This window comes from Temnothorax longispinosus, chromosome 12, assembly GCF_030848805.1.
Source record: "Temnothorax longispinosus isolate EJ_2023e chromosome 12, Tlon_JGU_v1, whole genome shotgun sequence".
Lineage (NCBI taxonomy): Eukaryota > Metazoa > Arthropoda > Insecta > Hymenoptera > Formicidae > Temnothorax > Temnothorax longispinosus.
The window spans coordinates 9,729,357-9,756,983 of NC_092369.1; the positions used below are offsets into that span (position 1 = coordinate 9,729,357).

Genomic DNA, 27,627 nt, shown 5'->3' on the forward strand with positions numbered 1-27,627 from the left:
CCGCGCTATTACCACTAACTGCCGCTAACGAATATCAAGTTCACTGAACCGATGAGGGCGTTATTGTTGTCCTGTGTGGCGCGTGAGTGTCATTCAAGCTTGTTTACAAAATTTCGGAGCTGTGTATATCTTGGCGATCGACGCAGCTCGTTGGCGGCTGACTGGAAATGATTAATCGCCATTTATAAACGCTACTCGGAAACATAATATACGCTTCGTATTGTCTACCCTACCTTTATAACGTAGACACGCGGTGCGGGGAAATTGGACCTAACCTAACTGGTTTGCGGCACGTCCCGCGGGCTACTTCTCCGCTGTATAGTGTATACAAACATCAATGACAGAACGCTTTGCGAGCGTTCTGCAAATATCGACTGCCCCGTGGTAGTCGCTTAACAATTCGCCACCGCTCGCAGGACGACTTGTTTAGATGGATAATGAGCGAGTCCGATGACACGGATGTCCTGCTCCTGATCCCGCCCGATATATTCCACGTGCCGTCTTCCGATTCCGACACCTCGAGCGATCGCGCATCCCGAACGGATTGCGCCGGCGGCGGTGTTATCTCGGAGCTGGTGGGACATATGCAATCGTTGGAGTCCCGAATCACCGCGATCGAGTCCAGGGACAATAGCCTGGACATTTCCGCGCCCAGCAGTTTGCTTAACGACTCTCAACCGGTCTACGGCAGCGCGTCCTACCCTGCTTATCAACGGCAGACCCTACCTAGAACTAGATTCTCCGTAAGTCAAGGCGCTAGCTTGCAAAATACCCCCGTGAAGCCGCGTAAATCTCTGTCCGTTCCTTCCACCCCCAATGGCTACTCGTCGCAGAGCTGTACTAACTTCCCGAAGAGAGACGTGAGGTCTGGGTGCCACCTTACGACAGTTGATACCTCTCATTCGACTAATACTAATAATCTCACTCGGACCAAGCATGACGCTCTAACTTCGTACTCCGATTCCTTTGCGGTGCCTCCTGCTTCCTGTGGTACTGGGCTCTCGCATGCCACTGTTATGTCTACGAAGGACTCCTGCTTGTCTCTTCGAGCGAATGATCGTATGAGTAACTTGTCTTGCAAACCCCACGATTCCCCGCCATCAGCAATACCCGTGTCAAATTCATCTAATGCATCGATAGGTCAGCTGCTGCATACCCGTTCTAGAATAGTGCAGGAGATGGAACTGTCGGAGGTTGACGAGTTGCTCCAAGAGATGGAAGCTACCGAATTAGAATTATCGAAAAGAATAAATAACACTGGCGGATATCAGTATCGCAATGAGCCACTTCATCCAATGTCATCGACGCAAACGGTTGATAACGCAAGCGGTCAAGAAAGAGAAGCGCAATATAAGCTTGGTGCGCGTCGAAAATCAGATTTCCAATGGGAGAACAAAGACGCCCAACTTACCGATGCTTTGTCAGCCTTTTCTCAAAAGAAAGCAAACGACGCATTCCCCGATATATCATTGTCATATGATGATTCATTCCAACCAAGTGAGACTGACAAAATAATTTCTGGATTTAAGACATGGGAACGGAACCTTCAGCAGCCTGTTATAAAATCAAATGGATATACGATGGGAAATGTAAAAAATATAGATCATTTGTTTAATGTATCAGCCACAATTGACGGCGCTAAACCAAAAGAATCAGTAGCAGAATCAAACGTTCTAATGACAGATGAAGCAGATGCAAGCGGTGTATATATTCAACCAAAATCTTCCATTACAAATACAGGTCCTATATCACATATCAATGAATCAGCCAAGCTTTCTGGTATGATGCCGTCGAAGACCGTACAATGTAGTAACACGGAACCTTTAAATCTTTGTAAAATATCACAGCATAATGAAACTTTATATGATAAAGAAAGATCTGATTTTGGTAAAAGTACCGTGCACGTTGGAACAAATACAGATCTTAATTTAAGGTAATTTATATGCTTACTATTTTTATCGCACATTAACTTTTTTTAACATATAGAAAATATTGTTGTGTTGTTACAAAATTTATTTTTCAGGAAATGTCAACGATTTTTATCACTTTCGGATTTCTGGGAATCTAATCCAGCTAGATCGCAAGAAGAAACTCTTAGAATCAAAATAGAAGAGGAGAAATTCCGTAGAGAGGTATTATAAATATGCAATATTGCAAGTATATGGCATAAGAATTATTTTATATTTTTATTTCAGCATTGCGAGCATCTGATTCAAGAACTTCAGAAACGTTTGCTGGAACAACAGGAAAAAGTCGCGGTAGCAGTTAGAGTCGACAATGAAAAAAATGTCTTGATATCTCAATTCCATACATCTTGGTCTAAATTAAAGCAACAAGTCGAAATATTAAAGGTTGAGCATAAAAATTCTCAAACTAATTTGCAAAGCATCACGGAAAAACATCAATCTGAGATATCAGAATTTCAAACTCAAGTCAAACGGCTGGAAGGAGAATTATCGAAAGCTTTAGACTTGGCGGCTGGATATAAAGAGAAGAGTGACACTATGATCAAAGAGAAGATTGACCTACTAAAAATTCATGCAGATGAATTAGAAAATTACAAATCACTAGTTCAAGAAGCAGAAGATAGATGTGAACAAATGAAGACGGAATTCAATACGTTGTTGGCGAAGAATCAACAAAATGAAGCGGCATTAAAAACTGTTCAATCGGAATTGAATAAAGAACGCTTGAGGGGAGGCGAAGTGCGAAGTGAGATGGGTGTCATTCATAAAGCACTAGATGCTTGTGAAGCCGAGTTGATAGTGCTCAGGCAAGAAAAAGAAAATTTACAACTTAAACTCAAAGAAGAGATAAATAGAAATTCTATTTTAGAACAGAAGAATTCATCGTTGCTCGTATCTATTGACGACGCTAAGAGATCAGAAGTAATATATTACATATGTTGATCTATTTCTTATAATGTATTAAAGTTCACTTTATTAGCCATATATTTTATTTTTGTCTTTATTGTTTCAGAAATTAGCCAAGGATGAAACCAAGTCTGTTGCAGAACAGAAGGAAAAGATCAGAGCAGAATTACAAGAGGTTTACCAGAAGCAAGTTGACGAGGTGGTGAAAGCAAAATTACAAGAATTTCAAACGCAACTTGATAATGCCGAGTCAGAATTTTTAGAGGAATTGAAAACAAGGCAACAAGTTATAGCTGAATGTGCTGCTAGGAAGATAAAGGATGTTATCGATAAGTTCGTTCACTATACACATTTTTATAGCAACGCGGTAAAATATATACAAATCTTCTAAGTTATATACGTGTTGGATTTTGTTTTAGACACCGTTTGGAAATAAACTTGCTGGAGGAAAAACATAAAGAGGAAAAACGATTATGCGAATTACAATTAGCTCAAGCTTTACAGAGATCGTCTATGCTCGAAACACACTTGAATTCTCAACGCGCAGCGAAATCTCAACTTGCGGAGCAATTACATTCCGTTATGCAAAAGCAATGGCAACAGGCTCTGCATATTATATCAGGTTAGTCGCAGAATGTGCTCGAATTTACATACAAAATTATTATGATTACAGTATTAATTTTATGCGTGAATTTAAAAAAAAATGTTATTACAGGCAGTAATATGGATAATACTTCCTTGATTCAAAAAATTCACACAGACAAATATTTTGATTCTAAATATCCTAAAAAATCTGAATCAATGCCAAATTGTTATACTAAACTTTCTCAAGAACCAATAAAACATACTATGCCGTTAGAAACACATAATTTGATCAGTGCACCACCTCTTGAAGATCAAAATGAAAGCGTGATAACTATGAATTCCATCGAAAATACTCCGTTAGTCAGTGGAAATGAATCGAAGGATGACCTTCGAAAATATGTGAAAATGGTAAGTAAAATTAAGATACAGGCGATAATTTAAGGTATTCACAACACAAATATCAATAAATTTTTTACAGATTACAGAAATGCAGCTAGCAAAGGAAGACAGAGATCCAAAACCAAGAAGCAGCATTTCGAGTCCACCATTGGAATGCAGAGAGGTACCGCGGAAACATTACTTAAAAAAGGAATTGAGTATGATGAGTGAGGATAGCGTCACGTGGCAACCAAGTCCCGAGGTTTGTTTATCATAATAATTAATGATGAATCAACGCACATATATATATATACGAATAACGTCACTTTTCTTACTAGAATATATACGATGTTAGTGGACATATGTCTCTTCCGCAAAAAATGCTTTCAAAAATAGATCAGCAGAAAAACAAGCCCCCTTGGAAATGATATATAACATATAATGATGACGATACTGAAGGCGTGGACGAGCTTGATTATGCTAGTTTAACTTGATACAGTGTACTTAATTAGCAGTAAAATAAGTTTTATATGGAACAAATACCAATATCTATTTTTCAGCAAAAAGAAAATTTAATAAATAAGATCTTTTATATATTGCATTAATTTGCAGTTCTACACTTCTCTATTCTTTCCTATTTTTCTATCACGGAAGGATAGCATTCAATATCATTTTGTGAGTTGAAAATGACCAATGAAAATTTACTTTATTTGTTTTTAGGTGGGTAGATATAGATATATTTATCCATTTTCATGCCTTTTAGAGCTTAAAAGGTTTTACAAAATTATTTGAAACATATTATATATCGAGATCGTAATAACATAAACTTGACAAAAACATAACATTGCTGCTATATTAGTCTTGTGAATACTATAATTTATATTAATTTCCATAATTATTAAGTATATTTTGCTATTCGAAGATAATCCTCAATTTCCACCATGACACATCAGACAGAAATATTTCCGTAAGTCATGATTGCTAAGTATGTAGAGGAAAAGGATGTGTGATAAAATAATAAACTGAGGAATTGATAAGTTTATCACGTAGCGGGAATTCAGTGTGCGTTTATTGCGGTTCTAAAATGACAAACTGTTTCATACGCCCGAGCATAATTAAAAATATCTCTTTATATGTATATTTGAATGAATCGCGCAGAAAAATGCATGCATATATTTATATCTACACATCAAGTATATCATTGTTATATTAGTGTAATCGAAAAAATCAATAGTTTCCACCAATATTTGCATCTTTCGATAACTCAATTTATTTAAAAAGAACGATGATTTATTTCTGGAAAAAAGCATTCTCCTTCCTGTAAAGGATTCCAGTAATATACTTCCTGTAAAGAATGTTGTAGCGTCTCTTTCATGAAAGGCTTCATTTTACAAAAAATATATTTGGCGCGAGAGATTACCGCGTCTTTTAATAGATATCGTGGAAGTTATACATGATCATTTAATAAACAGATTACGCAGTCCAACAATTTGCGGTCAAAGTGCCGATAAAGTTATTTTGTTTGAACAACTCATCCTAACGATAAACTCCGTAGTATCATTCACAGGGAAGCAACTAAACTCAAACTTAGATGACCTGAATAACCAGATGAAGTCATAAATCTTACATCATTTCTTTTTTGTCGGAGCGACACGAACGAAAAGTTTTAAGCTGCCTAAAATTAGGGGACAACTCAATTTTCAGTTGCAACAATATGTAAGCTTTAGTATAATAAGAAAATTTTCAATTTTTCCCCCTTTTTTTGGAATCTCAAGCAATTATAACAAATATAGTGTATTCTTTCTTCAGTAAATTGAAGCAATGCAATTAAATGTAAAATGTATAGAAAAATAAATATCTAATTATTATGCATTAAAAAAGAAAAAGATAATATATATTATAATCTATATAAGTTCTCGTATTAAATTTCTATAAATGTCCATAAAGTTATAGTTAAAATATAATTAACTATAGCGAGATATAATCGAAAATTCGTCATATATGCACGAATAACATTTTTTGTATTAATATCATACGTTAAACACGTTTGCTGTTAATGTTTTATATTATAAATTGCTGCATGATACTATTTTTCATTCATGTTTCATTACAAATTCAAATTCGTATTTATTACTAATCTTTGAGAAAAGGTTCTGTCATCTCACATATAAAATTCTCATAAATTCATTATTAAAATAAAAATAATTAAAACTCACAGGTACGATGCGTAGCAGCGGAGTTGTAGAATACGATGCTGATCTGTAAAATACAAATATATCCAAATTAAATCTAAACAATTAAAATTTAATTAAAATTGTAAAGTAAAAATTATAGCGCGGAATGCTTCATATGAATTTTGTATTACGGAATAATGCAAAATACTGCATAGAATGAGATTTTCGTGGGGATAAACAAATTCCACAGCTGATAAATAAATAATGAATTACTCACCCGTGGTTGCCCCGCCGGCGCCTGATGCTACCCCCGGGCCTCCGCTCCTCCTCTCAGACCACCGCGCGTCGTTGCTCCATTAAGGCACAAAGATTAAGGTATTATACACTCATTATCACCCCACATCACTCGACTACTTCGCGCGATCGCGCGCTAATCATCAAATGACGAACGCGGCAGGAGGCAGGATCCGCGACGTGTCTCGTCAATTAGCGCAACACCGCAGAACCTAAAATGGCGGAAAGGCAATTCGTAAATTGCGCGGCCAACTTCACGGCGACGCGGCGACGGCGGCGACGCTACACCCTCGCTGCGCTATATGTATACACCTTCGCGTACTTTACGCGCTTGAAATAATTATGTTCTATAATCTATACTTTCAGGAGAATCACTGTCGCGTATTATAACTCGAACGAATATTCCGGCTGAAATCGAAGATAAAACTCGCGGAATGCGTAACTCGAGATCGAGAATACGATCGTCAGTCTGCGTCCGCGAATCGCGACGGTGGATTCCGCGGGCATAAATTATTTCTTGAATATTTTAGTACAATTTTTCTGAATCGGATAAATGAGACCGTCACTCACAGATGCGATGGTGACGGATGGTCTTTGCGGAAATTAGATATATAATGGATGACATGGCACTCTCAAAGTGTTAAACAGCTCGTAGTCGATCCGTTAATAACTGAAAAGTTCAATTGTAACAGCATCATGATACCTACGGCACGATATGACGTGAGTCGGTTTAATAACCGAGCAAGGTGCGACGAATCGTCCAAAAATGCGCGACTCAACTGTCGACATATCCTCAATTTTCTGGCTTATTCGATTCATTTCATCTCATGACATATATTATTCCGCAAAAGCGCAGTCGTCAAAGTACATTGATATTAGCGGAAAAAGCGTATCTCTGAAGAAGTGATCGCCGCCTGCAAACGCGTAGTACAAGCGATATTTAACAATTTTCATGCCTTGTTAGTTTCTGGCTTCCGTTCCGCGCGATATACAGTCGCTACATATAATGGGAGCTTTCCAGCAAGCGACACAAGTCGACACAAGTGTCGGTTTTGCCTTCGGAGAGTTTAGAGTTACTGAATAGTTTAATTTATGGAATCATGTTACTGTACAGATTAAAATATTTAAGATTCTTTAGATTTTTAAGATTCTCGGTGAAATAATTAGTCATGATTTAATTCTTACTAGAAGGAAGAGGTGATATCTATTTGTCGTAATTAGATTTTTTTATATAAAACAACACCTCACGCATTAATTACGCTATTTCTTCCTTTCAACAGCCTTGACTAATTCCATTATAATGACATATGTATACGCATATATATTTGTATATGCCATTATTATATTATTCATATACTCAATGAATACATTGAATTGCGTTGGCCGAGGCGTTGGCACGTCCAATGTATTTAAATTAGTCAGTGCCAAACGTGCCATTGCGTTTGAGAACTAATAAAGATATGTACCTATATGTATATGAAGATGTATATATCTCTTTTACATTATTACCTTACATAAAGCAAAATAAATGTAAAATGATATATTACATAATAATATATTTATTTGATCTTTGCCTTGCGGCTTCGGACGGACTTCTGTACAGTATATCACCTATTTACATAATTCTCAGTAAAATGATATATGTATAAAATACGTGTGTATTGTTTTCTCACACATTACACATCTTATACAATTCACTTTTAAGTTATAGAAATATTTTTTCGTATCGTTATATACCGGAGTGTATTATATTTACAGTGTGTGGGTTACAACTTTTATACATTTATTTATTCAATTTGCAAAAATCAACTCCGTGCAAGATAATCTCTATTATGCATGTATTATATTATCTTATGTATCAATGAGACCACCACGCCGGTCATATCGGTATAAGTGCAATTCCACTCGCTTACGAGAGATGACACGATCGTAAACTTCGCAATCGCGAAAGGATCGCAAAAGTCTCGGAGATCGCGGTCCCGAGTCTCGAGTTCCGAGCTAAACAACGAACGCCCGGAGAACGGGACAATCCGGAGAGAACAAGCAACTCGAGGATACAGAGAGCGTGTTTTTTTTTTTAAGCTATAAACGGCGATCACGCCTACGAGAGGCTTACGAGACCTCGAGCTCCAGCCGCTCCAGGCTCCAGCCGGCGCCAGTTATGAGGATTGTACGCGCGCGGAACAAGTTGCCGATTGAAAACGAAGGAACAGCAAGAATGCAAAGGGAGGAACGTGATAGTGGCCACCCCCTCTTCGTCCGCGTGTAATAGTCATGAGTCGCGCGTCCGTTCTTCGTGCGCTCGGCTATATGTACATACGTGCAGGCCTCTAGTCGCCGAGCAAGCCCCGAGGAGCCGAGAAGAGACGTCGCGTCGCGCGCGATTCCAGCCGGTCGCAGCCTCATACCGTTTATACCGCGAGCGGAATCTGAATCTGAATGCACGGTGAAGATGCATCCCGGAACGAGACGACGTTCGGGATTCTGCTGGTTGACGATAACGCTGCTCGTCGTCGGACTTCTCGTCGGTGACGCCGGCAGCGTTTGGAATAAGAGACGGGAGGATAAGACTAAGTGCCCGAAAGTGAAGGGTATACGCAATTTCGACATATCCGAGGTACGAGATCCTCTGCGATCTATAACGATCGCACAGTTTCCCGATTTATTCCCCATTTTAAATTTTTAAATGACGATTGTTTATTCTTGCGTTTCACATATAATAAGCGCAAAGACATTGTCTCACGTACATATAAAGCTAGATCAACGATTCGTGTTTCTTAGGAATCGTAAATTTCGATATCAAATTATGCAGTTTGCTTTCACGCATCAATATCATAATTTGATCTGCTTAATTTCTATACTTTTTTTTCAAGAATATATATATATATATATATATATATATATATATATATATTTAAAATAGACCAAATTTTTATATTCTAAATTTCTCAAATATTTCATTTTCGTAGCCTGATACAGAATAACTTCTCGAGAAAGTCTTTAAAAAAGCAATTTTAGATTCATTGAAAAAAATGAGTTATTACAATTAATTTTCATTAATAAAATATTCTTTATAATTATAGCTATTTACAGCTTCCACAGTTCGAAGTTAACTCCTATGTTAACTGTAGTATTGCGTTATAAAGTTCAACACTTTCACCGGTGACCACCGATTTAATCGTACTTTTGCTATCTCATTTGATATCATTTATGTAGAGCGGATGCATATTTGACGGATTTCATTCAACGCGCGATATTAGTGCGAAATAATATGACGTATACTGATATATTATCCGTCGCTGATGTGATTCAGAAATGGATAATGATCATATACTGCAGCCAAATATGTCGATCGAATATTAATTACATGGAACGCAATTCAAGATTATTTATTAGGGTCAATGTGCGATAGCAAGAGAAATGATCGTTTACCGTGCAATTAACGATAATACATGATTTGACATGAAAATACTAAACGCTGTCAAACGTTTGCATTTCACTGGTAAACCGCAAATAAATTCAACGCGTACTATATTACGCACTATTAATTTTTGGACACAGATTTTGAATCAGATATATTACAAAATTAATAATTGTACGGAGAGAGATGGGCAAAGATTTTAACGACGAAAAGCGAAATATACCGTTTAATTTACGATCAGTTTTTAAACAAGCGGATAGGAAATGACAAATAACTTTTTAGAATGTGAAATACTTTTGCGGAATTTGCGTTTAATTTCCATTGAAAACCCATTCTCGAAAATTAGTCACATTGTATGCCGATTAAATTTGCACTCTTCGTTTTCGGATTAAACAATCATATAGTTTTGTGTTTTGAAGATTAATAAAAATCGACTAAGGGGGGGGGGAATCCAATTCTCTACCATAAGTACGAAAAAAGTGTAATATCTGATGTTTAACAATATATATAATCAATTATCTAATAAATTTTAATAAGATAGAAAGGGAAAGGAAAATGAAAAGTGATTTTATACAAAGATAATTATTTGAAATTTTAAACGTATACCATTTGCGAATATGGAATATTAGAATTTAGCGGTACTTGCGGAGTCTTTCTTTCCAGAGCTACATTCAGCGGATTTATTTTTAGATTTGATACGTATTTATAGGGGGGACTATTTTGGACATACATATTCGACTATTTCCATTGGTTTTCTTTTGTCATATATGGTGATATATGTTGTGAGTGAAGTGGATTGTGTCGCAGATGTGTTTTAATTCTTATATATCAGTTTTGGAAAATTACAAAGCGAAATACAAATGTATCTACGTTTAAATATAGATATTTTGGCTTTCTTTATGAGCACAAAAGAGATAAATAGCTTAATTTCAATCTATTCCTATATTATTTTATTTTTATTGGCATAAATTCAAATCAAATTTTTGATGTTTAATACGAGTTTGAAAAAATAAAATTTCGTACGTATTTGAATACATTACATTGCGTTTTAGACCGGATCGCGTGTGACTTCGATGGAGATAGGCTTTGAACCAGGATACACAAACATATATCTTGTGATAACCCGAAAAAACTTCGAAGTGTCTCCACGCTTCCGTTATAAGTCCCACCAATTTGTTGCGTGTTTTCATGTTTTCGCGGATAAGATACAACGTATCTTTTTATATTTCTTTATTTTTAATTTTTTAATGGTAGGTAATAAGTGAGGATACTTATTCTATTGATATAATAATTGATGTAGAATCTAATACGAGGCATTAATAATAAAATATTATGTTTAATAAAAATTGAAGACAAATTTATGCATTGTGTGATATTTGAAATGTTTTTCTAAGTTCAATTTAATGACGTGAATCTAGTATGTCAAAAAGAAGCTCAACGCGAATATTAAATTTAAAACTAATAGAATTCCTTTTCATATTTAGCCACAGATAATTATAAAAATACATTTCTTATGAAACCTCTTGCAACAAATCAAAATAAATGCTGCATAAAAATTTAATTAGATGTAAAATAAGAGTCTAATTTATACAAGTATCTTTAAACGATATACAATTAAACATGCAATGCATTGTGGAAAATAAGAAAAAAATGTTAAATAAGTTTATAAGAAATACAAGTTCGAGAATAACAATGTATCACGCTTTCGAATGGAAACGAAATGATAATCATCTGGGAAATTTCTTCAACGTATATATTTCTAACGCCGTTTACCATTGAGCGCGATCGCTTGACCCGTTGGGTAACGCACACATTTATTAGCATACGTTAGCGTGAATAAAATCAGCCCGGCGTGGTAAACTGTTGTGCGCCTATTTCACGCGTGACTTCACGCCTACATGCACTCGCACGTAACGGACACCTTGCGCTTCTTGCAGTTTCTCGGATCGTGGTACATAGTACAGTACTATGCAAGCTCAGAAGAAGCTCTCGTGTACAGATGCATGAGAGCCGAGCTCTCGGTCTCGCCCGAGAACGCCGAAGTTACCATGAATTTCACTTACAGCTTTACTGACGATCCAATTAACGAACTGCTCGTTGGTAACATCACGTGGAAAATCCCCTCGCCGGACTTACCTGCTCATTGGATGCACGCTGAGTTATCATGTAAACACATTACACATCCTTCGTAACCATCTAAATTTTATTTCGATTTTTCTATACATTAAAATATTAAATAATCAAAAAAGTTTCATGTTTCATGTTCTGCTCTCTTTCATGTATTCTATTTTATTTTCAAATTTTAATTAGTTAATTACTCTCAATTTATTCAATTTTTAAATTGCTTTATTAATATTGGACCAGATCCAAGCAGACGAGAATAAATAACTTAGATTCGCGATGTCTCTCGTATTTATTGAAACAAGTTGTTTATTTGTACTTGTTCGCGCTCGGGTTTGGCTCCGTTTGATCTGGAGCCAGCTTTAGATGTAAACTTTTTTCAAGATTTACTCTCCGGAAAATACATTTTCTCAATGAATCATCGTCATAATAATTTAATTTAGTGGAAATAATGATTTTTTGCAGAATAATTTTATGGTTTTTCGATCTTTTCCAGACGAAGGAGTGTACAATACGTATGTATTAGATTCGGATTATAAATCCTGGGCATTACTAATGCATTGTGCTGAAAAAAGCGAAAGCCCACGATATTTATCTAGCTTCATCATGAGCCGTGAAACGAGCCTTGGGGCAAACGTCATTTCTTATCTTCGAGAGAAACTGCCTAGGTAGTTTCATTTGTCTTGATATTATTTTGATTTAAATTATTTTAATTTAAAAAATTCTGAACAAAATCTTCAAAACTTATTAAAATCACACACATATACATATTTCAAAGAATAATCTTTGAGAAAATAAATAATTTTTAAAATGTAATTTCAATACAAGATGCGAATACAATTTAGATATCGTTAATTACAAAAATTCTTTATTTTCGAGATTATTTTATTAATGGCACCTCAAGGAAACGTTCATTAAAAAATCAAATTTAATAATTTCTTCAAGACGATTAAATTTCTGGGCATGCTAAAGACACTTGTTTTATAATAAGTAAATAAATACTTAAAAACTTAAATTAAAGCAGATATTATTTTGTCATATTATTTTATAAGATCATTAAAAATGAAATTTTCAATACATAGGTATGACATTGACTTGGAGTACATGTTCCCTATGGACCAAAAGCAGTGCAATAAGACAGACAACCCGGAAGATATCCTTATACCGGCACTGACATCAGTTAAAAGAAGCCACATCATCAGAAGGCATCCGTTGAAACGAAAACATAGACGCCAATAAATTTCGCAACAAATCAAACATCTCTCCTTTACTTTGGGCTAATTTTATTAATTCAATTAACAACGTGTTATAATACTCTTCGTCTCTCTTCCTCTTATTTATAATTACATAATTGTAATGAACTTGTTATTGTTTTCTTTAGACCCGTCGTCTCTCTCAATATCTTAGCACAATTCATCCAAATTAACTGAGACACACGTGCGGCAGCACGTGTACGGTCATCACGATCACCGTCATCATTATCATCATTGTCATCATTATCATTAGCATAACAGTCGTCAGCAGATTATCACTCAACGCACCTAGTACTTAATTACTGGATATGGCAGCTACAACTTATAAGAAATATTACAAAATCACTTGTGACTCATGCTCCTCGCGCTTTTCGCAATGTTTTACGCATACGAACGCTATCACACCAACGGGCAATCCTTTTTTTTTTCTCGCGCGAGCATTCTCATTACTCGACAAATTCACATCTGGCTTCATGAAAATTCGGTTCTGTCCGATGTTAGAGTCACTGGTCCCCGCAAAATGTGACATTGCGTGACGGCGTCGTGACCCTCCCCTTCGTTTATATGCGTTTCTGAAATATATAATAATCGGGCGCATTCTGCCACGACCGGTTCGTGTCGTCCTGTCGTTGGGTTGCGCGAAATAGGAAGAACGCATCGAGGGGAGCGATACACGAGCCTATAAATTCGCCTATATGTTTCGAGATCGTTGCGGCGACCGAGAGAGAGAGAACGAAAGACAGACCGATGAAGCCAAAGCTCAAATAGAGATTCGCGATAAACGCAACGTTATCAACGTTAAACTATCATATCACGCCCGCATGTATACACGCATTCATTCCTTCGTCCTACGGGCATATGCATATCACCTATTAGTTTCCTAATAATTCTTTAATATTAATTAGTCATACATTTAATTCTTTTTTAATCATTTGTAAATTAATTACCTAATTGTTAAATCTGTATTGTAAACCTGCACTCGCACGCATGTGTGATTGCGTGCTTATGTATATGCGTATGTGTGTGTGCGTGTTGTGTGCGTGTGTGTGTGTAAGTGGGCGGGTTGTGTGAGTAGATGTATGTGTGGGATGTGTCTTGGTGCACGTGTGTGTATCTCTACTGGAGAGACGTGTTGTCCTCATTATTATTTCATATAGCTGGTAAACTATCTATTTATCTGAGATTTACGTTTTATAAATATCCTATAGTAAATCCGCGTTTTTGTTACTTCGTCATTCGATTATGCGCTTTTGTACGAGGGTGTAAGTAATACGAACCGAGTGACATTGTAGTTTTGACGTGTGCCCATATGTGTATGTCTGTACACGTGTGCGTGCGTGCGTGCATGTGTGCCTATGTGTAAGTGTGTGAATGTGTGTGTATGCTTGTACGAACTTAATAATCGCATACAAGCACTTCCGAATAAGCACTTGTATAATTCTCACTGCCGGATCGGTATCCGCCGTCCGTGCATTCGTCCGGGAGAGGTGCGGTACGGCTTCATGCGTTTGTGTACAAGAAATACAAGATCGTCGGCCGACGCGGTGCATCGGCGAATGTTTGATTCTACGATTCCGGGGGATGTATCGTGAACAACGATCTGCGATGAATGGGATTGGGCGAGTGCACGGCCAAGCGAGCGAGCGAGCGAACCGTCTCGTCCCGACGGCGGTCTCGATTGTCAAAAGTAGAAAGGTGAGAGAAGCTCGGTGGGCGATTAGAGTGAAAGACAGAGAGAGAAAAAGAGATGAAAAGAGGAAAAAAGAAACGAGAATCGACCGGGGAAAGATACAAAAGGCGAAAGAAGCGCTCGCGCATACGCATAGATTCGTCGCGGTAGGGGTAGCCGCGACGAAGAGATGAACACTCGTTAGATATTAGCAGAAGTACTAGACGAAACCGGCGAAGTTCTCTACTGCTTAAAGTTACAGTTAAATGACGGACGGCCGGCAGCACACCAGTTCCTATTTCTTCTTTTTCTCTTTTGGCTGAACGATCAGAGAAACGTGGGTTTCGATTATTGCGACAGGACCTTTTCGCCTTTCGCTATACATATACACATACTATATACGTACATATGTATAAGTATATACATGTATATGTATACATATATGTATACTCATGGGCACTGCCGTGCCGCACGATCTCTAGCTTCTTTTCATTAAGTAATTACGATAAAGTACGATAGGAGGCAATTACAGTTTACGGAAAGTCGATAGATTCCGCAGGTAAAGGGTACGAAGATGCAGCCGCTCGGTTGATGTCCGTGCGAAGTATGAACGGCTATTGTTTCTCATTTGGTTCTCCACGACGGTTCTTTGATGCTTGTTATCGCGTTGCTGTATCACTGCACATGGTTCGCGTTCGCAAACGCGATTGCCTTTACGCGTGGAACCGTGAGAAATTCATGTGTGAATTCGCCGAAATCGTGCCAGGAATGTGTCGAGAGAAGCGATAGATTGCGCGGAGTAGGAGGGAAAGACACGACATTCGTTCAACAGTCTCGTTCAAGAGAGGTCCCAGCTGATCGGTGTTGCTTCTCGTCTTTAATCATTGAAATTCGAAGGAGGAAGACGGGAGCAGAGAGAGAAATAGATGCAGGAGAGAGTTGGTGGTCCGCGAAAAAAGCGTCCGTTTCTAGACGCGTGACGACGTCATTACCGTCACTGATCTTCGTCGTGCTCAATGATGATGCGTTCCGTTTCCTGATGATCTGACGCCTCGTTGGCAGACGCGGTGGCAATATACTCATCGTCAGGATGACTACGACATGTTGCTGGTCTCTCCTCGTGTCCCGCGCGACTGGCATAACAATTACACTGCGATGGAAAGAAATTTCATGAACACACGGCCATCGTATAGTCACGCACTTCGATCGTTTTCATCGTCGAGCCGATCGTCGGCGGGTATGTTTGCTGGTACGTTGGGTACGTCCAGCGTGCACGGCATAATTGCCTACAGCGTATTCCTGTTGGACGCCGCTGGCTGTCGGCGTCAATTCGCGACGAGAAGGTCGACCATGGTACGATGATCGTCATGGCGCCAACGATCACTGCTTCATCCTCGATGAACCATTGCAGTCCGTGGTGACGATATGACGAATCGGCGAAGACCGCTGTCAGTAGACCCAAGAGACGGGCACCCATTGGGGTGTCGTGTGGACGCGCTCGATCGCGGCCTCCAGCTGGGCGATCGTCTCGTCGAGGTCGTTGTTCACGATGGTCAGGTCGAAGAAATGCCCGTACGCCTGCTTCAGCATGTCCGACTCCTTCGCCAGACGCTCCAAACTACCGTCGAACTAAAAGCACAAACGACATTGTTACAGAAATCGCAGTTGCATGCCTATCCATTTCTAAAATAGGCAATAAAAAGGCAATAAATAGGTAAATAAAAAAATCGGTTTAAATTTTAGAACAAAATTTCGCGGTGTAATTTTCCATGAATTTTCCACGCAAAAATATTATCCACCTTTTCACGTTTCTTTTTGGCTGAGCGTCCCGCATATTTCCCGGATAATTTGTACGCTTAAGTAATTCCATGTCTTTTTTTTTTATGAAAATGATGGGTATAATCCGATTACGCGATATATTTACGTGTATGTGTATGTGTTTATAAAGCTTGTATATCATATTTATACATCATCATTAGGATCCGGTGTCTAACGATTTCCTCTCAAAATGTATTAACGGACTGCAATCGGTCGATTAGTCATTCAGAACAAGTGAAGCAGTAATTGTTTGCCTGATTAATCCGCCAAATCCGTGATTCATTTGAAGATCACTGAACTGTTTGCCTAATTGCTTAATTGCCGTACAAGCATTCCTAACTCGCATTACATATCTAGAATCGAGATACGCTCAGTTGACATGATAGATTAAAAAATATTTACAGACATCGGAGTTTATTGTGCGTATTTTTCGATAAGCTCTTTGGCTCGTAACTTGCCGTTGTGTTATGTACGCTACTACGGAATCCTGTTGAACATTAATCTCATTTTACACAGAAAACGTTTTAAGGCTAGTACGTTTATGTTTTAGTTAGAAGACGTGTACTGTGGGAAGATAAATTAGCATATCCTTTCTAGATACACTGTTTTTAATTAATTGTACATTGTAGCTTAATGAGCAAAATAACGTTCGCAATTTGAAAAATATACAACTGTTTTGTTTTTAAATACGGATTTGATTGTAAATGTAAATAATTAATGATTTAAAAAGTTTTACAAATATATGAATTAAGTTAAAAATAATAATAATGATAATATAATTAGAACATTATCAATTACGTATATGACTAACATACTTCATTTTCGTAATTATTGTAGCAAGTATTGTAGAGTTACTGTTTAAAACGGGAAAAACTTTATTCAATTTTTAGTATAAATTTATGAATGTTATATCTTTTATTATAATGTTTGGACATGTCAAAAAATTTCATATTATAATACAATGGAGTCGGTAAATCATTATGCAATTTCTGGGAAAAATATCCAAAATATGTAATGTATAAGTTTAGCCTTCAATCTTGTAGAATTATTTTCATACTTACGTCCGTAACGTTTGCAAATGCTGGTGCAGCGATGAAGACTACGTAAGGTGCAAATTCAGCAGTCCGTAAAACTTTCAGTGCCTGCGGTTCAACATCCAATATGGCCATTCTACCTTCTTCGTGAATTTTGCGAATAGTTTCGAGCTTAGTTCCGTACATAGCATCTTCGTGCGTACCTGTTTATAAAATAAATATTTCAGATTTAATAATTTTAATATTTAATACAACATGCGCTTTTTCTCAGCTTCCAACATTGTGAGATTTATTGTTATCTATTTCTAAATGCTAACAATTAACAATGTTTTATTATTAATTTTTACAATTAATAAATTATTAGTAAGTTAATTATCTAGGTTAATTTAAATAAATTTCAGTTATCAATTCAAGAGAAAATTTGCGTGGGCATAATTTACCATATTCGAGATATTCATTAGCAGCTATATCTGCCATCATTTCATCGTGTGATACGAAATAGTAGTTACGACCATTTTCTTCGTCACTTCGTGGAGGCCTCGTTGTATCTATAAAAAGAATGTATTTGATAAGACTTCCGATAAATATATATTTTATACGATTATTATAATATACCGATCTTTAATTCTTCACACTTTTCTAATTGTAAAAAATAATATTTGATTAAAACGTTATAAAAAATACTTGAGACACTTACGCGGAATAGGATAGGCGTATTTATCGGGATGCTTGGAAATAATCGTATTTTTTATATGTCGTCGACCGACGCCATGTGCTCCCAATAATACTAAAGTTTTCCGTTGGAAGGCAGGATCTGTGTACATAAAGAAAAGTAATGTAATCTTTAAAATTAACAATTATATAAAATTAACAATTATGTCCTATAAATGTTGTAATATATATACAATTAAATTAATGTAACTCTGATTGTATTAAATCTACTTTGAGACATTCTAATAAAAGAGTCCCCGATAATGTTTTAAAATAAATAAGCATTATACATTTATGTTACATCAAATTAATTTTATATTAATTTGTGGATTATTTAGGACTGCAGAAACTTACAAGGAAGCTTCACGACCTCTTCGTAGGTCACCAGGTCCAGCTGGTCGAAAACAGCGTTGTGCTTTGCGAGATATTTATCCTTGTATTGCTTCTTTTTCCGGCCGAATATTGAGCAATTTACTGCAAGCAGAAAAAATCGTTAATATACATAAACGCCGGCGAAATCGGAGATGAAATCGATAACGTCTGCCCGGTGTAAAACTTGCAAGTTACCGTACAAGTGTCATATTACGGAATCCATTATCCGTGCTAACTAACGAGTTCCGTGCCTTTATAGTGTCGATGAACGACCGCTAAACCGAACTTAAAGGACGATCACAATACGTGGCCGCCGCATAACGGAACTGACTCACAAAATTCAATTGCATGTACGAATGTGTATACGTGTATCAGAAATGTCAACCAATAAAACGATGATTACTTTCACGATGCAGGTTGTAGATATTATATTTATCAATAAAGTTCCCTGATTTGTGTCGCCAGAAATCGAATAACGAAGGTACGACAGATATTTTCCGTAGTTGCGCAAAGGGTCGTTCATGTCGCTAAAATATTTCCTGTCATTAGCTCTCCTAAACACGTATCGCCTAACACGGTGCGTTATCCTATTGGAAACATAGTATACGCATCGACGTGTGCACTTAATATTAGCCACCCTCTGGAGCGTCTCGAAAATTAATGCTAACACGAGGTGACGAGCTACTCTGCGAATATCGGCTTCTGGATTCAAGCAAAATCTTGCCTATTGATTATAAAAAGAATTCATTCAGTCAGCCAGTTTGTAGGAAGCCATGCCCAAAGGCACTTGGGAAGTCCTATTGAGAGGGGTGTTCCAGCAGGTCACAAGATGACAACCATGATTAACTGATGCGTGAGATCTTAAGTAGGTGTCATAATCAGGGAGTCATGGTGAATTGCCTTGCGAGTGTTTTTTTACGACCACAGAACTACTGTACTATAAATATGTATGCTGGAGAGATTCTCTCTCACGTATGACTACAATGTATATCGAAGCTGCGGTTAATAACTCGCGTGATTGTGCAAACCGCGATATCTTGCCAAAATATCTGGACACTTGTAGATAGATGGACGAAAATATGTAGATGTATGCAAAAAAAATCTTTACTTCAGAATCTAGAACGATATCATAGGAGGAAAATGTCGTTTTTCACATTTTTGGCAAGATATTTCCAAAATTGCTCGCTAACATTTAGAACAATCAATTAATTATCAATTATAAGCTCTAATTGATGATCGTGCTGCCGCGTATGCAAGTGAAATCGTGCGAAATAAGTAAGCATAAGTGCATGGAATGTTTTGCAGCGAACGCATGCATTTTAAGCACGCTGTGTAAAAGCATCTATTAATTTATAATGCAGAATATATACCATAGTACCCATATTAATAAATTATAATTAGTATGATGCTCTCTCATGATGTGTTTCGTAACATTACAAAATTTCTCATTTACACAAGCCTGGAAAATAAAAACTTTTAAAAGCTTTTTTATTACTGATGCTTTTAATTTCATATCATTCATGTATTAGCCATTGTGAAGAATTTACATGACATTCATTTTCATGCATTGCGTGAGATACTTTCACAATTATGTAATTTAATAATATAGCTTTACGATACGCGTTAGGTTTGTAAAAATCAGTTATATTTTTTTTAATTAATGCGTAAAACTTATTTAAGAAAACAATTACTTAATTATAAAAGACAAAATTGTTGCGCAAATCTGTATTAAATTTCATTGTGACTGCGCGATTACAACTTGTAGAAAATAAATCGCCTAGTGCATGTATTGTACAAACATTCACTCTCTAATGAGCGTAATACATTTTTTATGTGGACCAATAATAACGCAAAACAGATAGCTTTCGGAACTTCTTATCCAGATAACTTTTTAATAATGTCGAACCATTTATTGCTAATTGCAAATTGAAAGCTTAAATATGTTATACAATTTCTTGCAAATGTTTAATTGATACGCAGGTGTTTTATCAAGACAGATATTTCGCGCATAATATAACGATACTAATTGCAAGTATCGTCCGCACATTTGTATCATAAAATTGCGAGAAATGATAAATTTCACGTATGAAATGAACTTGAAAGCGAAAACCCCGGTGTGTCCTTTTCCGTAAATTGCCGAAAGAATATTCGGCCCCGCTTTCGATCGCCTCTCTGTACTGATGCGTGTGTCAGAAGCATGGGTCCAGTCTGTACTTCATGCGGTCTAAAAAAGTACGTCCTACGTGACTCTACACGTATCTACCTGAAGGCAGAGACGTACCTGTCGAGCCGTCGCAGCCTTCGGTGTGAGAAGAACATCCACCTTCTCCTTCAGCATCTAGCCCCGCATAACACATATAAACAACAGATATATCACTGCAGCTAATTATTCTTGTATGCGCTAGCTTCTCCATTTGCCTATTCCTAATCCGTCCCCTCATGCCACCGCACTTACGCCACAGCAGGCGCATATACGTAGAGATATACGACGACCGAAACTTTCTTGCTACATGTTCTTAAAGCATTCAGCTCTTGATTTGCATACGACTTCAGCAGCCGCAATCCGCAATTAGGACTCCTAATCTGACCTTTATTGTTCTTTCTATCTATCGTACTGTTTCTATCTCGTTCGCTGTTTTATCGTTACCAGCGTTCTTTTTAAAATTAACCGATCTCTAGTTGTTGATCGTACATTATAAAAATATGGAATAAAGAAACTCTTGTGAGTGATAAACTATCTTGCGTATAGCTCGACACGGTTCTCCTAACATTTCGTTTGCTTTTCCCAGCTTACCATAGCAGCATCTCTTTTTCCAAAGTAAGAGATTTATGGTTAACACAAAGGCAATGGCATCTTAAAATTTCATGGATCAGTAACTATCCAAAGTAACGATTACGTTTCTGCTTTATTTCTAGAGTCTGGAGATGATAGATGCTTTTAGCCAAATGGAATGGCTTCAAGAACGTTCGTACACAGCTTCGAGATTCGAAATCGATACGGGTTTTATACGCCACGTGGGGTTTGAATTATAAAATCGGTTCAAGCTATAACGTTTAAGAGATAAAACTCGACCTCTGAATGTAAGTAATTAATTACACACTTTGGTAAAATATATAAACCTCCAATATCTATCTAAATACATTTTACCTAATCATAATTTATTTAAACGTAAAAACTGTATTTATAGCCATAGTCACATGCAGCATTAAATAAGTGGAATGCGGATTTAAAAAAAAATTATATATATATTAAAGTTAGTCTCTATTATTATATATTGTTATTATACATATATCATGGGATATAATGATTATACAATATATATAAAATATCATAATTAATTATTAATTGTGTTTAGATAGATATTGTTACAGTTCAAAAAGATAATTATTACGGTTTAGAGAGAATAATCAATGTGCGAGTTTTATATTCTTTTAAAAGGAGTTGCAAATTTCTGTAGAACACTTTCTATATCAGAAGTAAATGAAAATATCAAATATGAAGTAATGTCACAGATGTTAAACATCGTTCTGTTTCTGTTTGAATTGCCTTGGGGACCAATGTCGTAAAACGGTAATTACCTAACTGAATCCGTCGATTTGAATGAATGGTACACTATCAATACGCATCTCATTTAACAGTATAATTGATTGATAACAACGATATCACATGCTCCATCGAAAACCTGTACACATCGAACAACACACAGACGACATCGTGTTTCATCAGCACATTCGTTTTTTTGGCAGCAATGACTTGGTGAAAATCAGTGGGAATTGAGTGGAATCATCAGATGTGATTGGATGATAGTGGATCGATTTGAGCGGCGGTGAAAGAATGTCGCGTAATAACGATCTTTCTCAATCGGTGAAATTCTGTGATTCTCCGTTCTGTACTCAAAAGAGATTCTGCGATCTGCTGGAACCAGTGATTACCGCACTCATTCTACTCGAATTTTTAACTAAAATTATCCTTATCCTAACCGCTTAACGTCGTATTCAACGCCAGAGAAAGAAAATTTTTCTCACCATTGAAAATACTTTTACTACGAAATTGTCAGGAAATTTTATGCTTTTACGCTTAATTGTTCCATGAAATAAAAAGGATACACACTTTAGAAGGATATACTTTTCATAGCTGTTATATTGAATACATTTCCCTTCTCTTTAAAGAATTATCATCCATTTTGCGGAATAATAATTTAGCCGTTGGCAGGTAAAAACATGGTGAAAAATGATCGATATTCTCATTAAGCGTTGAAAAGGAACGCCGTAAAGGCAACCGCGAAATATCGTCCTTCGTTTTTACACATCTAATATCGGGAACAGTATGTTCTACGGTCGAACAATTTTACACAAAAACGACTAACACGGATGGCGAAGTTATGGTTACCTTGTTCTTGCTTGTTCTTCTCCATAGACATGCAAGCGATGCGCCATTCCTGAAGTTCGGGCGAAGGGATAAGACCCGCGGAACCAGCCGCGTTATCCTTCCGCGCTTGCCACCAATGATGATCATCCTTGCTGATGATCTGCAGAATGTCACCGGTTTTAAAAGAGATTCCAGCCTGCGCGCAGGGTATCAGTTCGTCCTCCAGCGGATCGTAGTCGAATTGCGCTCGAACGAAAATCTGTTGATACAGCAAAGATTATATTAGAATTCCTTAAGGACGTTTAAACGTCGTTATTGCTATCGATCACTGTTAGATTTCGACGTCAAGGATTTCACTTCGCGTCGATACATTTAACGAGAGAAATTATATATATATACGAGAAACTACTACACAGTGAAAGATATAGCATGTGAGATAATCGATAAGATATAAATGTGCATCTTGCAGTGAAATCATTAACATCTATTGGATTAGTATAAGAAGAGCTTTAATCAACAACAATAGGTCCTCGATCATGAGACGTGACTAAGATATCGTTCTACGGCTATAATCGATCGCTGATGGACCTACATAGCGCTGCGCTAGACATAGCGAACGAATAATCTAGATATTGCGAGGAAAGCGAAAGATGCGACGTAGTAAGCACTGGCAAAGTAGCTCTTGTAAAGAGTAACAGTACAATGTAGAGAATGTACAAAAAGTATCAATGGCAAATAGAGCGCTCGCAAGTTCGTCCGAATTTAATGTTACACGACGCATAATAAAGTATACAAATTCATAATACGTTTATCTCGAGATAACCAGCGATCGACTCGTAGCTCGATTTCGCCACATCGCTTAAAAGTTAAGAGGAGAAAGGGACACGTGAGAAACGCGAATTTCCAGACGAAATATAGACTCGCTGGTCTCTGAAACGTCGCTGTATGACGTTTTACAGTCGGTACGCAGTTGGGTCATCGACTTTAGTTTAGGACCTGTACGGCTTTTACAGTTAATCGGTACACTCATCGGCAACGGGGCGGGATTCGTCAACTGGAGGGACACGGGAATTGTGCGAGCTTTTTGTTGTAATGCCACCAGCGACACGATTCGGTCATCTAGCGATGCGCAATACGTAGTACGTGTAAAAGCATACATATATATATATATATATATATATATATGTACGTATGAGTGATTCCATTTCACAAGAAGCTCAAGCACTAGTTGCTGCACATCGCGCAAGGACAGACGCACACGTATACGCACGCACGCACGCATACCGAAGATAGATATGCACGATGCAGATATGCGCGCGGCCACTACATAAATGTGTGAGTAAAGAACGGCGCATGAGAAGGTATAATGTATATAGTAAGTATAATGAACGGTATGGTTGCACACACAGTGACGGAGAGTGGCTTCCGGTTAGCGCACGTATCATTCGCGAGACAGAGCTGCAGGGATTCTCGATAATGTATAGACGTGGGAGACGAAGAGGAGGGTCGTTGGGGGAGAGTAAAGGATGACTGTCCATTTCGATTCTGTACGAATATTATTTGTCCGGTGTACACCCGGCCAGAAATGATTAGTCAATTCGACGCTGTTGCGTCGATGAATGATCGATGTCGAGTGCTGATTGATATTTTTGTCATTTTTGACCTCGTCATAATTGCTTTTATGTTAATTGAGTAATTGGGAATATTTCTGTAAGATTTCTGGGTCTTTTTTGGTCAATTCTATATCGAATACATAATATACATGCATATATATATATATATTACGCTTTTCGACTTTGCATTGATTCAATGATAGAGTTAGCCGAAAGACAACAGAAATATTCGCACTTGCTCAATTAACATTATGTATATTATGTAAAAAAAAAAAATTATAATCAGATAAAAAATTAGACAAAAATATTTTTCAACTAGTATTCGACATCGACTATTTATCAACGCACCGACGTCGAATTGACGTCGATTCGACTAATCATCTCTGGCAGGGTAGATATTCGTAATTGTATCGGTTTTAATTACAATTAGGAATTTTCTGGATATATCCAAGTCAGAATATCGACAATTCTGAACTAATTAACGGGTGTGCACTAATTAGAACCGGTATACGTCACACAGACGAGTATTCACGACTACAGAGCACCAGCTGAATATATACTGCGGCTTTGTCCGGTGACCAATTTGTAATATTATTTGATTATCATCCCTTTGCGTTTAATAGCTCGACAATTAATACATGCACACGACGTGCCTTCACTTATAATATTAATAGGTTGATCGATTTAATATTCGTACAGGTGTTTCACGTCTGAATGATAATTTTTTTTATCGATAAAACTTTGTGGTTACTTAGGGTTGCCGTCACTTCTGGTTAACGGTGGATTCCGACAAATACACGGTTAAAATCTTATCGCTGATCCATAACCGATAATACAAAAAAAAAGTAAATATATAAAGATATGCTATATACAAAAAGAATTAAGAGTTTCATGCATATTGGTAAAAATTAAGTGTTTTGTAAGTCAATCAAATCATAGGACAAAACAAAAGTCAGCAACTTACGTTTATTCCTAATTCTCGGACCATAATGGTGATTGTAAAATTTTCGGTTCCGCAATTTCGGAAATCCCGGATGTGAAGAATCAAATGTATAAAAACCGATACTCTCTCGCGATATACTCGTGGTTAATCGTAACATCCTGCCAACGTGTGGCCCGTTATCAATACATTTTCGTACCGTACGTTGCCAGAATTAGCGTGTCTTTGTTGGCATCATGTCAGCAAGTGTTCCCTTTGAAAATATCGAAACCCGTTCGAGCACGAGAAAGGGCCATACGTTTTCAAACAGGACCACCACGTTTCCATGAATTACGTTAAGTGCTTTGAAAAGCGAAAGAACTTCTTTTGGCAAGAAATACATGGGCGCTCAGACGAGAAGAAAGACTATTAAATTTATCTATTGTCAATGTAAAATATTTGCTCAATATTATAAATATTTGTTACAATTTATTTCGCAAAATTTAATTCAGCAAACTTTATTTTATATTCCAACTTCTTATAGACTATTAATGACTCAAAATAAAAATAGCTTGAATAAAATTAAAATCTTTTTTTTCCAGCTTTGCTTCTATATGTACAATGGGTAGAACAATGATAATTTTTATATGATACAGTGACTGCGCTTCACAAGCTTTTTTTATCTCTAAAGCATTCCGCTGAGCGTCCATGCGAACGGGAATTCTTTTTTATATGAAGGCATGTTTAAGCGAACATATCGATACGTATTACTCGCACTTGAGAACTCCTGTCGCGAGGTGGAAGGTGGAGAAGCATTGCGAAAAAAAGGGGGAAAAAACGCCGCGGGATTAAAAAGGAAAGTTGATAAACACGAAAATCCGAAGTAAAGTCCTACTTTTCAGCGATGGCGTGTATAGATAATATATAGGAACAGAGACAGTACGAGGCATGTATATAATAATGTGTGTGTGTGTATATATATATGATTATATAATATATAAGTATGTGTACGCATAGCCTTCTAACTACAGCAGTCCAATCACACCAGATCAAGTGGCGGTACTTACTAACACTGGCAGAGGCTTAATCCTGAACAACTAGAGTGTTGAGGAAACAGAAAAAAAGGAAGATCAATTAATTAATCATGTTTCAAAGTCGCACCAAAGCGTAATACGGATTAATCGAGACCCTCCTCCCCGCGCGTATGTCGCGCGCGGGGGAAGAAGAAAAAGTGAATAAGAATGACACAATCAATGATAAAACAGCACCTACGGTTGAGTCGCACGCGTCAACGCTTCCGAGATGCACGGTGCGCATTGCTGTGTGGCACATGCAGGCTTTACTAGATCCCCTCGTATTAATCGAACAGATGCCTTTCGTACTCTCGACGTTCTACAAGCGTTGGGCTCCCAATCTACGCGCATTGCGATATCCAAATTGGTGGTGTGAAACCGCGCTGTTGTTTGACAAGTTTTTCGATTCCCCGGAAGAAAAATCTCAAACTTACGCGAATTATCATATTTTCGTAATAAACATGAAAATCATTTGCGCGTGTCTGTATAGCATCGAAATGTCGGGGTTCGACGAATATACCTACTTTTTAACCAAAGTTATCACCTGCAACCAAAGTTCTGTACTGAATCAGCGATATAATTAAATAAGTCGTCACTTTCAATTATTCTGGGATACAAGTAACATTGATAGCTGGCGATAGAAAAAAGTTACTTCTATATTTCATCATTGAAGGATAGAAAAGCATTTAAAATAGTGACTCTTATGTACATTCTGCATTTCATTGTGTTTCGCGTTGCGCAAATATCGCTGATACAGTACGAAGAATACCGCTATTGATACGCAATCTAATTAAACAGATAATAGTAACGGCCGTTAATTATTGCCCGTTTATTTAGATTTTGTACGAAAAGTGATATTACACGCATATCGTCATTCACCGGGGTGTGTGCCCAACACCTGCTGCCGAGTCGAATGTACGAAGTAATTTCGAGCTCGCAGTTCTGCGGCA

At 37.2% G+C, this 27,627-nt stretch overlaps 3 protein-coding genes across 17 annotated transcripts in view; 2 read left to right on the forward strand and 1 right to left on the reverse strand.

Moving 5' to 3' along the window:
- Positions 1 to 4,430, forward strand: Cnb (centriole duplication and spindle assembly protein centrobin). 3 transcript variants are annotated; one of them, XM_071795069.1, is made up of 9 exons: positions 1 to 82; positions 1,141 to 1,933; positions 2,024 to 2,132; positions 2,196 to 2,888; positions 2,980 to 3,206; positions 3,293 to 3,495; positions 3,589 to 3,866; positions 3,937 to 4,098; positions 4,175 to 4,430. In XM_071795069.1, exons 1-9 carry the CDS (start codon positions 52 to 54, stop codon positions 4,262 to 4,264), a joined length of 2,586 nt encoding a protein of 861 aa, XP_071651170.1. In that variant the 5' UTR covers positions 1 to 51; the 3' UTR covers positions 4,265 to 4,430. The 3 variants fall into 3 exon arrangements, with proteins under 3 accessions (XP_071651170.1, XP_071651169.1, XP_071651168.1); XM_071795068.1 differs by having other exon boundaries at positions 7 to 1,059; XM_071795067.1 differs by having other exon boundaries at positions 7 to 1,933.
- A 4,142-nt stretch (positions 4,431 to 8,572) lies between these two features.
- Karl (lipocalin/cytosolic fatty acid-binding protein Karl) lies at positions 8,573 to 13,207 on the forward strand. Its single transcript, XM_071795778.1, has 4 exons — positions 8,573 to 8,921; positions 11,663 to 11,891; positions 12,343 to 12,514; positions 12,929 to 13,207. Exons 1-4 carry the CDS (start codon positions 8,757 to 8,759, stop codon positions 13,083 to 13,085), a joined length of 723 nt encoding a protein of 240 aa, XP_071651879.1. The 5' UTR covers positions 8,573 to 8,756; the 3' UTR covers positions 13,086 to 13,207.
- Positions 13,108 to 27,627, reverse strand: part of Cask (peripheral plasma membrane protein CASK) — a 180,134-nt gene continuing 165,614 nt past the window's right edge. For 6 of the 13 annotated variants that reach the window (XM_071795764.1, XM_071795765.1, XM_071795766.1 and 3 more), the window contains 8 exons: positions 26,672 to 26,701; positions 23,094 to 23,331; positions 20,985 to 21,041; positions 18,686 to 18,805; positions 18,318 to 18,434; positions 18,061 to 18,168; positions 17,648 to 17,823; positions 13,108 to 16,397 (listed from right to left, as the gene is read on the reverse strand). In XM_071795764.1, the coding sequence (XP_071651865.1) occupies positions 16,218 to 16,397; positions 17,648 to 17,823; positions 18,061 to 18,168; positions 18,318 to 18,434; positions 18,686 to 18,805; positions 20,985 to 21,041; positions 23,094 to 23,331; positions 26,672 to 26,701 (1,026 nt within the window). In that variant the 3' untranslated portion in view covers positions 13,108 to 16,217. The remainder of the gene's footprint in view (positions 16,398 to 17,647; positions 17,824 to 18,060; positions 18,169 to 18,317; positions 18,435 to 18,685; positions 18,806 to 20,984; positions 21,042 to 23,093; positions 23,332 to 26,671; positions 26,702 to 27,627) is intronic. The other 7 variants (XM_071795775.1, XM_071795768.1, XM_071795769.1 and 4 more) reach the window with 3 other exon arrangements.